This window comes from Camelina sativa, chromosome 15 (assembly GCF_000633955.1).
Source record: "Camelina sativa cultivar DH55 chromosome 15, Cs, whole genome shotgun sequence".
Lineage (NCBI taxonomy): Eukaryota > Viridiplantae > Streptophyta > Magnoliopsida > Brassicales > Brassicaceae > Camelina > Camelina sativa.
This window is the reverse complement of record NC_025699.1, coordinates 30364969-30376576: the sequence shown is the minus strand read 5'-3', so window position 1 is coordinate 30376576 and position 11608 is coordinate 30364969. Positions and strand designations below refer to the sequence as shown.

Below are 11608 nucleotides of genomic sequence, written 5' to 3'. Positions count from 1 at the left end.
CCGTCATACCATTTAACCAGAAAGGATTCACCGGTGGGTGACTCCACCAAGTCTTCCCTCCTTAAACATGAATCCAACAGTTCCAACTCTGGTTGCATCAACTTGGGAAAGTTTTGCAACTTCATATAGTTCAATATAGGGTTATGCCTATGTTTGTGGAGATCCCATGATCCCGTGTAATGGCCTCCAGAAGCGGGCATGCAGAACATTTGATTTCTTCTGGAGTACATGACCTGAGAGTTGAAAAAGCTATTTGGGGTTCTGATGTTGACCCATTTGGAATTCGGACCGGAACATGGCTTACATAAGCTGAGCTGTGGTCCAAAGAACTTGACAGCCAAAACACAGTCCTCTTGTTCAGGAGAAGTGGACATTGCCACGTTAGAGACAAGTTGGGTTTGGCAATACGGCAAAGTAACAAAAGGAGGCAATGAAATACGTTTTGGGTATGAATCTAATGATGTGGTAGGGTTAAGATCATCTATGAGAGACATGGTAGCATCACGTGTGTTCAAAGAAGCTACCCAACCATGAGATGATCCAATCCTTCCCATTAACTCCAAAAACTCCATAGCCACTATCTTTTCTGAAATCATGACTTCACTTTTACAAGGATCATAGTACTCGAGGTGCCCAACGTTATCACCCTTGAAACTAACCCCACAATAATCGCCGCCGAGGATGAGATAGGGCTGATTGTGGGATAAAGAAGATGAGAACCGAAGGCTTTGGTTTCGTCCCTGCCAAAAATAACAATCATGCATCTTAATTCTCAAACCAACAAAAGCATAACCCGAGAGAGGGAGAGAGATCAGCTTACAAGGGCTCCTCTCCTTAGATGTCTAAGAACCATAGACATTGTGAAGACTTTGAATTTGTTCTGATAGGAAAAGTTTATACAAACCCTGAATTTGTTCTAAACTAGATACAATTTATATGCCCAAGAAACACTCTCCCTTTTAACTATCAACCCGTACCCTAATCCATTATTTACTTATTTTTTTCCCTTTATACTCAATAATCTTAAAACCCAACTATTAAAAAAAAAAGGTTATTATTCACAATTCTCTATACAAAATATTTTGCTTTAGTTCTAAGGTCTGGTTTGGCCGTTTGGGTTTAGTCTTTTTTTTTTTTTTTCTAATGTTAAGAAATATTATACCAAAATCAATCCAAGTATTATTTAGATCAAGTTTTAAGGTTTTGGATTAGGTCTAAGTTGTTTGGATCATAAAACAAATTAAATTAACCCAAAACTAATTTAAGTTATACAGATTTGTTTAGATATTTAAGTAATATTTATTTAAGAAAAAACTAGATGATGACGTCTACCCTTCTTTCGTAGTTATATACATATATCTTATTATATAAAATTTGTTTTCAAAATTAGCCATTGTAACATGTGTTAATTGTATCAATAAAAAGTTGTCAGTTATAACTTTACAAAAATATTATAAAATAAAATAACGCAAAAGTTCTAACTTCTAAATTTTACACCTCTAACACAATATATATATTTTTTTATTTTTTATGATTGGATTTTAAAACTACCACAAGATAGGGTAGAAATTGTAAACTACCCAACCAGCGACCAAATTTTCTGAGGAGGGCATCTAAAAGAATTGAAGATCCAAAAATATATACATATCACATATTCACATGTTGATCTAGTACTAAAACTGCCAACAACAACAACAAACAAAAAAAAGTTCCGCATTAGGAGACCTATATAATAAGCTGCTAAAGTTTATATCAAAACTACAAACTGTAGTTTGCATTTCGCAAAGCAAATTAAGGTTTGATTGGTTTAAATGCAATGGTTGTGGGAGTTTACGGATTTAAACGGTTGCTATCTAGCGTTATCAAACGATTAGTTTAACATTTAATGGATGTGTTTGTATAAGTTTTACTAGTGGTTAACTGGCGAGTGCCATAGTGGGCTTTAAAAACAAATGGGCTTCATTCGACCCTTTTATTTTTTGACCTTTCACAAATTCGACCCCGTAGTTTCAATCCTCAACACTCCACTACCTGTGGATGAGTCTCTGTAAAACCTTCGTATCCTCTGCGACCTCTGTTTTCTCCGGCAATGTCGTTGAAACTCAAGAACACCCCTTTTCCAATTTTCGCGCCATCTCTATTTCCTAATCCGAACCCAAGAGCACCCAGCGAGATCCGATTCTCTAGGTGGGGCAACGCTAATGCCGAGCGCTTCGAGCAGCGTCGCCGGAACCAAGAAGAACTCGAGGCCGAAATCCGCCGCGACCGCCGATTCGATGCCGCTACTAAAATCATCCATACACACGATTCCGAAGCTGCAGCTTCTGAGCCTAAAACGTCGCCGTTTAGATCAAGAGGCACTCCTTCACTTCCCTCTGCTCGTTCGATTCCGGGTCGAAGATCCAAATACTCCAAACCCGATTCAGGACCCAATAAACCCAAGAACAAACCTAGAGTTCCCGATTCGCCGCCGCAGTTAGACGCTAAGGCGGAGGTTAAGCTAAGCGAAGACGGGCTATCTTACGTCATCAATGGAGCTCCTTTCGAATTTAAATACAGTTACACGGAGACGCCAAAGGTTAAGCCTTTGAAGCTTCGTGAGCCTGCTTACGCGCCTTTTGGGCCTACGACGATGGGAAGGCCATGGACTGGTCGTGCTCCGCTTCCTCAGTCGCAAAAGACGCCGAGAGAGTTCGATTCTTTCCGATTGCCTCCGGTGGGGAAGAAAGGGGTTAAACCGGTTCAGAAACCGGGTCCTTTTCGACCCGGGGTAGGTCCCAGGTATGTTTACACCAAGGAGGAGATTTTAGGGGAGCCATTGACTAAGGAAGAGATTAGAGAGCTGGTCACTTCTTGCTTGAAGACAACAAGGCAATTGAATATGGGTATAATAAAGCTCGATACTTTTTTTGTTGATGATCAAAATTAGTATCTATGGAAGCTCAGACATTGTTGTTTAGGCGCATTTGAAGTGATAGACTTAAAGAACAGAGTTAGTAGTAGAAGAGGATATGTGATATCAAGTTTTTGTCTTTTCTCAGGTAGGGATGGGTTGACGCATAACATGTTAAATAACATACATGATTTGTGGAAGCGGCGAAGGGTTTGTAAGATTAAATGCAAGGGAGTTTGTACAGTTGACATGGATAATGTTTGCGAGCAATTAGAGGTTTCTCCTTGGAGCTGTTTTATTATTTATGTTCATATTAGTAGACAACAATGCATGGATCATACTTCTTCCATCTGTTGTGTTGGTTTTCATGAAGTTTTGATTTGAACGCAGGAGAAAATTGGAGGGAAGGTGATATATAGAAGAGGAGGTGTGCTATTTCTATTCCGTGGCAGAAACTATAACCACAGGACAAGACCGCGGTTCCCTCTTATGTTGTGGAAGCCTGTAGCACCTGTTTATCCTAAGCTGATTCAACAAGTGCCTGAGGGTTTAACTCACCAGGAAGCTACCGAGATGAGGAGGAAAGGACGAGAGCTCATGCCCATATGTAAGCTAGGTAAGCATCTGGATAGCAATAATCTTGATATGGTATTTTTTTCTTCAAGACCCGAGAATGTTAACTCTACCATGTGTTGGGTTTGGTCATGTAGGAAAAAATGGTGTGTATTGTGACCTTGTGAAAAATGTGAAAGAAGCATTTGAAGTTTGTGAGTTGGTTCGGATCGACTGTCAAGGGATGAAAGGCAGTGATTTTAGGAAAATAGGTGCAAAACTCAAGGTTTGCTATATTCTTTTTCATATGTGTTTTTTTTTAAAAAATTTAAAATCTTGTGTTTACAGCCTTGTTATTGAACGTGTTGGTTGTGGTATGGCTCACTTTGCAGGATCTTGTTCCATGTGTTCTCATATCTTTTCAAAACGAGCAGATCCTTATCTGGAGAGGACGAGAATGGAAATCGTCTCTCACAACTCCAGATAAAAAGGATGATCACCTTGGAGATATCGAAGTTGATAGTGACTTGCCGGAAGATGCTGAACCATCAGTGTCACCAAACCAGACTCAAACTTTGACCCACAACTCTCCTCTGGATTCTATGGAATTGCAAAATGATTCAGATGGTCATGATTTGATCCCTTCAACAGTAGATTTCTCGGCGATGGAAGGCACAAGCAGTTCTTTACAGAGCTTGTCTACAGATGTAACTGAGCTAACTGGAGATAGTTCTCTTGCAGACGATCAAGAACCTGAACACGAGCCAGAAAGATCAGAAGAGATCAGCAAACAAAGCATTGAAAGAGTTTTGAATCTGATGAAACAAGCTGTAGAGAGCGGGAGTGCACTTGTGTTAGACAGTACTGAGCTGGACGCAGACATAGTCTTTGCAAAAGCTGTCGCCTTTTCGACTGTAGCTGCACCGGGACCAGATTTCCAGCATGGGTTGAGAAAACAGCCAATGGTTAAGAAGCAGGAAAACCGAAACTTGGAGGCAAAGACGAGTAATGTTGTGGTAACTAGGAAGAAAGAAGTTGCCGTGAGTGTGAAAAGAGAGGAGAAGAAGAAAATTGATGAGTTTGACGAAGATTACAGAGAAGTGATACCTCATGGAAAATTGAAGGTCGATGAACTAGCTAAACTACTTTCATAAGGAATTATATGTATTTGTTTTTTTTGTAGTATATAATGTTAGCTATACACATCATTGTAAAAGGTGTAATTTTAAGAGAAGTTAGATAAATATTTCTTGGATTTATGAAATGCGATTTTGGAATACAATCAATAGTTTTTTCTTGAATTAGAAATACGATTTTGGAATACAATCAATAGTTTTTCCTCACTGCTTACAAAATCATGATTAGAACATAAACAAAAACTCATAACAAAGCAAAATATGAGAATGAGTCTAATCACAACCTTTGAGATAAATGGAATCGAAACCTCAACATACATATGTAGATTTATTAAAGAAATTGAGAAAGTAAAAACCTCCCAAGAAATAAAAAGAGCATGAGATGGAGAAAAACAAACAGTTATGAAGTAAGTGAACATAAGGTTAAAGAAGAAAATATTGAGGATCCCTGAAAAAGAGGGATGAGTTAATTAGTTATTTTTAAGGAAAATGTCATTTTCATTATGTGATAAAATATTTAAAACATTTATTACTTATTAAAAAGAATATTCTTCACTTTTTCTAAAATGGAAATTGAGGATATACGTGAGATATATAAACAAAATTCGAAATTGAGTTTATTTCGAAACCATAAACAATTTTTAGCAAAAACTATAAAGAATTAAGGTTTTATTTAATTTATTATTATTATTTTTTATTTATTGCCAAATCAAACAGTGAACATACGGTTGAAAGAGTAATATATATATATATATATGTTATTTTGTAATTTAAAAAAAACTTTGAAAGAAACTAGATATTTAAATAGAGTTAAAAAACTGAAAATGATTAAAAATATATATATATATATATATATATATATATATATATATATATTTTCATTTTATTTGTTAATGTCTTAATGATTATGCATGTTGGTTTTATTAGCGTCAAATTTCGTAACTGATACAAATTAAGAGTAAATAACATCGGTTTGTTTAATCGATATAAAACAAGTAAATAGCTATACCGATTTTTACAATCGATGCGAAATCATATAATTAGCATCACTTTTTATTGATGTAAGTTTGTATCAATTATTTTAAGTAATGTTATTATAAATTATAAATTATATCAATTGTTGAAGTGATGTAAACTTATATCTTGTATCAATATTTTAAAGTGATGCAAATTAATATAAACTAGGAGATATCTCGTGCTTAAAGCACAGATCAACATTTTTTTTAAAAAATTATTATATAATAATAAAAGTTATCGTTATATTTTTTTAAAAAGTTATTTTGTTTGAGATAATATTTATTTTTAATTGTTCTGTAAGTCTATTAGTCTATTAGAATACTAATTATTTTAGAATATTATAGTATTTTATTTTTGACATCTTATTACAGTTTTATATTGTTTGTTTATTGTATTTGCATCATTATTTTGTGAAATATAAAATAGTAATTTTAATATTATAATTATGAGCAAATAAAAATTATTAATTTATCATCTATATAAATTTTAGTTTTACCAACCCGCCAATGTGGAAATTAAAACACACATTTTTCATAGATTGAGTAATATATCTTCGTTTTTAAAACTTCAAATCACAATATATGCAGAAAGAATTCTGTATTTTATTAATCATAAGTATTATATGAAAATTTCAAACAATTTGTAAATAAAAGAAAATAAAGATGATAGGAGAATCATAATTTGAAATCTTAACAAAATCTTCAAATTTAGTTATAAAAAATAATTATATTGTATACTTGGAGATAAAATCTTAGTTTTTAAATTCTGATTGGTTTATATTTTAAAAAAAAATATATTTACTAATTTCGTCCATAATTTATTAGAGAGAGAAATTATTTTTTTCAGATTTTTTAGTATTTGATTTGTGAGTGTTTTTTATTTTTTTAATTAATTATATTTATTTAAATTAATTAATTAAGCTTTATAAAAATTTTCTAATGGCAATTGAATGTAATTTTTTACATATTTTAAGGTTAGTTTCATATTTATACTTCCCAATTAATATAGTAGGATTTATATCAATTATTCTGAATTAATGTAAATCAGATTACTGATGGCATTAGTTATTTCAATTGATGTTAAATTTTATTTTTTGTACCATTCATAGAAAAATAATTCAAATTTAAACCATTTATTTATGTGACACAAATTAACTGATGCAATATGCCCTTTTTTGTAGGATCTTGTGCTCCCTCTTTCTTACCTTCTTCACCTTCACCCTCTTTCTTGCCTTCTTCAACTTCACCCTCTTTCTTGCCTTCACCTTCACCGCTCTTCTCAAGATCACGTTTAGCTTTTCTAGCTAAATCTTTCAGCACTCTAGCTGGACTTCTCGCCTTCTTCTTATTCGGCCTTATTTGTGGTTGGCCGATGACTAATTTTCCCCAATACCAAAAAATTTATAGTAGTGCCATGCTTCAGTGACGCTCAGAGCCGGCCGATAGGCCAGGTTGATGAAAAATCAGATTGTGGCCCTCTAAAATACAAAGAGAATTTGGCTTTTTTTGTTGAATCTATCTTTGGTATGGTGGTATAAGAAGTAGTATTGAGGAGTCATATGTCATGAATTCGACCCATTTGTCTGTTCATTTTACTTTTTCCATTTTTTTCACAAAACATAACAAAAAAAAGATTAATGCACTTAATAAGAAAATTTAGCGTATTTTTTTCTTTGATTGTGGTCTTCGACAAGTTAGCGACGGCTCTAGTGGTGCTAGCTATAAGTTCACCTCGGGCTTCGTCGTTGTAAGCTAAATACATTTGAAAACCTCTTTTGTGGAGAGCATAAATAATTTTGATGAAGTCTTTGTCGCCTGAAACTAGAAGAATGGGACAACGTGAAAGTCTATCACAAACATACTGTAGAAGTGCCACCTTTACAACTTGGTCGACAGCATCTTTAGCATCTTTATCTGCAAGAAGATTATTAAAAAAAATTAAGATTGAGAAAGATTATTGAAAAACAATTTACTTCTCTAATTAATACTAAACTCGGTCGGTGGCTATTAAAATAATTAGTTCTCCTACATATATCCTACAAAACTCAAATTCGGCGGTTATTTAAATAATGACTTCTCCTACTAAACTCGGCGGCTAAAAAACAAATTAAACTAAAAGACAAGTTGTAAGAGAGATTTTTAAAATAAACTATAAGACAAAGGTTATTACCTGTTGATGTATCTACATGGAACATGCCAATCTTCTTCTCCTTTTCAAGAAATTCATATTTTGTCTGGTTGAAATGACTTCAAAATCCTGCAAATCCGGATATATTAAAGTTCTTGGTTCCAAGAAACTTAACAATTGTTTTAATAATAATTTGGGATTAGACAGTTTCCCAATCTCATATTATGTACAAATGACACATGAATGATACGGAAGGCAAACTTCTCAAGTAGACATCAAAATCCTCAGCACTAGCATCTTGCATACTGCACAGAAAATGTTTCTCCTAGGCCACTACAATATAATAGAAAAGAGAATTTTATTTATTTTGTTTAATACTATTCCTATATATATTTGATATTTACGCAAAGTTTAAGGGCATCTGTTGCAAAATGTATGACGTGACGAGTTTGAATCGCTATTATTAGAATCAACATAAAACACCACCAATATTTAATTACTAATAGACTAAAATATTAGTAATATGATACTTCTATACATGTCAAATCTTTATTTTACTATGTTTTTAAAACCATCAAAATAAAAATGTCAAATCAAACTGATTTAATCAAGATTATATTAAATAAAATTTGTTTTGCAGTATAATAGATTATTTTGTCATGAAATTAGTAACTTCTTTGTATTCAAATATTAATTATTGGTTCTATAATTTTAATGAATTTGAATCCAAATAAAAATCATGTGTTATTCAATTATTGATTTTAAAATACTTATCAAAATTATGTGTTATTGGTTCTATGATTTACAAATATTTGTTAAAATCCCATGTTATTCATTTAATGATTTTTTTTTTGATTTCAAAATCCACATTATATTTTAAATGGATTTGAATGGATTTGAAAGTGTAAAATAGTTTAGTGTTAAGTCCGAGTATACATGTGTGTTATACATATATAACAATATTTGTTAGTTGAGTGTATAAATATTTTAATTATATAATTGCATATTTATATAAAGTATAAATGAAGGAATTATATATTAAAGATAGAAACTAAAATGAATATTTTTACAATAAAACCTCTATAAATTAATACTCCATAGCAATCATCTAATACTCCACTAATATGGTATCATTAAAAGCCAACGCTGCTTAGCCTCAACTCATACAAGTAACAACTGTTTATTTTTTAATCTTTAGGAATTGGGCGTATACATAGTCTTACAGTTTTCAACTCTTACTCACTGGATTTCATTTTCTCTTTGAACCTAGATTTTGGGAGCTACAAAAAGCGTGTCTTTTTATTTGTAGGCTTTAAACTCATTGCTCTTAATAATTAACAATTTGATCTTTAATTCAGTGTCCCAAAAATATCTAATTGCTATAACCAAAGTACATGTAATATCGGCACTGCTTTTCATACTTATGAATATCATCCACAAAGTTCAACACTTATTAGCGTCATGAGCTTTATCCAAAGTTATGAACTTGCTAGTAACTTAGTTGTAACTTACAAATACATGAACATCTTTATGAAAACCCAAAAAAAAAAAAAAACATGAACATACAATCAAATTCTGAAGATAAAATTATCGGTGATTTGACTACGGTTTTTTTATACATATGTGGTAATTTACACCAAAAAAGGTTAATAACTCCCCAATTCAAAGTCAAAACATTTATTTTTCATATGTAGTATCTATATATTCAATTCATATTCGTTAATCTTCTCTTTCGTTCCAATAATTCCTTAGTTAATTACTAACCAGAAACCTAGAGTTTTTATATCATAGTTCCCTCTACAACTATACCCATGGACACATATATAGTAGTATTACTATTAATCTATAATATGAAAGTTGGCTAACTCTCTCTCTCTGCATCCCACCTCAGTATTTTAGATCAACCTGGAGCTGACACCTAATTTAAAACAGCTAGCCAATCAAAATATAACAATTAATACAGCTCATATTTTTGAACCGAAGATAATTATTCTCGGTTCCACATCAGCTTTTCTCTACTCGTAAATTTTTGGCATACCGAATCAAAAAAGGTAAAAAGTCTCGCTCTTCTTCTTCTTCACACCATATGCTTTTCGTCCTCAACCCATATAGAGAGAGAGAGAGTAGCGGCTGATGTGTTCACGTGGTAACAGACATTCCGTATATCACCACCAACATATCCTTTATAATTGTCTCAAACTAGAGCGTAATTGTAATGGATTTGCCACAATTTTCACCCGAAGTAGAAATACAATACATTTGGAGAGTTAGGCTCTCTCTTTCTCATTTCCTCTTTCTCTCTTCTTCGGATATCTCTCTTTGATTTTCCAATGTCAGTCAATTTTCTATCACAAAACCAAAGAAAAAGTTTTTGAGACGGAGGTAATTTGAGTAGAAGCAAAACCAAATATGTCTCTTTTCAAGTTAGTTTCCGCGACCAAAGATTTTCACCCAACTCACAAACTTGGTGAAGATAGATTTAGACCCGTCTTCAAGGTAACCTCAATTCTGACATGCTCGATCTTAAAGTTTCATATTTTAAGTGTATCTTTGACCATTTGTTGTTTGTAAGTTTTTTGTGTGTGGTTTGTATTGTATTGATTCATTCTCATTTCCTACATTTTTGTCTGATATTTTTGTGTAGCAACTCTTAGTACAATAGCTTGATCCAGAGTATTGGATATGATTGCTATGGTATGTTACAGTTGAGGTTCTTTGAGGGTTTTTGGTTAGGGTGTATGCACTTAGCCTCATCGCATATTAGAAGCAACCTCACTTTCTCAATCTAAAGTTAAATTAATAACATAACACAAAAGTCTCGCAAATATTTTCAAAAGCCTCTCAATGTTAACCAGCTCAAGGGGGTGGCGGGAGCGGCAAAATCCAAGAGTCCACTCCAAAATTCAGAAAAAAACATTTGAACAAAGGGGACAAAAAAAAAATTACTGTGAAAGAGGTCTAAAAAAATTAGTTCACCTAGGGCCTAAAATTATTGAAACAAGATGTTGGTTAGTGAAGTTTGTTTGTTTTTGTGAGGACTCTTGCTTATTATGTTCAACTGGATTATACATACTTCTTCAGATGATGTAATTTTGTATCTGAGTGTTTTTAGTAGTAGTTGTTGTTGCTGCAACTGCTGCAGGTGGAACTGTTGCGGTTGATAAGAAGGTGTTTGATATTGTTGTTCATGCGGTTGTTGAGAAGAAGGAATTGGTATCCTACTACTCCTCAAAAATCTAGTGCATCTATTGCAGAGTATGAAATATCGGTTGAGGCGACTGCTATTAAACATACATAATTTAAAAATATACACAAAACACCCTAAAAATAAACGTCAAAATACAAAAATACGAAACCAAAAAATAAACAACACAAATGAAAACAACAACCCGCGCTTAGCGCGGGCACCCACCTAGTTATATATAATTTAACTTATTCCACATAGTATTTTATTTCCTTTCACATAAATTAGGGCATGTGCATCTGTTGTCCTACAATTTTGGTCCTTCAATTATTTTATTTATATTTTGAGAGTTTCTTAAGTTTTGTATAGCATTGGTGTCCTTCAGGGTATGGTCCTTCATAGTATTTTTAATTAAAAAAATTAATTATTTAAATAAATATATAAAAACATATTAAAGTTTTAATTTAAATAAAACATATAACATTGACATTAAAAACATAAGAAAATTACAAACTTACAAAAACTTGAAAAAAACAAAAAATACAATTAAAACATGAAAGATAAAAAACATAAACCATACAAACATCAAAGATAAAAACATACATTTTATTAAATTCATAGATTTTTTTTAATTAATCTTCATTATCTGGAAGATGTCCAAAGTTAGTCCAAATATGCTCAATCAAATCTTTTTTTAAC

General features: G+C 32.6%; 1 protein-coding gene across 1 annotated transcript; it reads left to right on the top strand.

Moving 5' to 3' along the window:
• Positions 2003-4746, top strand: LOC104747936 (CRS2-associated factor 1, chloroplastic). The gene is made up of 5 exons (XM_010469642.2): positions 2003-2885; positions 3042-3169; positions 3284-3509; positions 3604-3731; positions 3838-4746. The coding sequence occupies exons 1-5, from the start codon at positions 2090-2092 to the stop codon at positions 4597-4599; spliced, it is 2040 nt and encodes a 679-aa protein (XP_010467944.1). The 5' UTR covers positions 2003-2089; the 3' UTR covers positions 4600-4746.

Coding starts and splice junctions, on each gene's coding strand:
- LOC104747936 (XM_010469642.2), top strand. CDS start 2,090: ATGTCGTTGAAACTCAAGAACACCCCTTTTCCAATTTTCGCGCCATCT. Junction 3,510..3,603: donor CATGCCCATATGTAAGCTAG/GTAAGCATCTGG, acceptor TTGGTCATGTAG/GAAAAAATGGTGTGTATTGT. Junction 3,732..3,837: donor AAATAGGTGCAAAACTCAAG/GTTTGCTATATT, acceptor CTCACTTTGCAG/GATCTTGTTCCATGTGTTCT.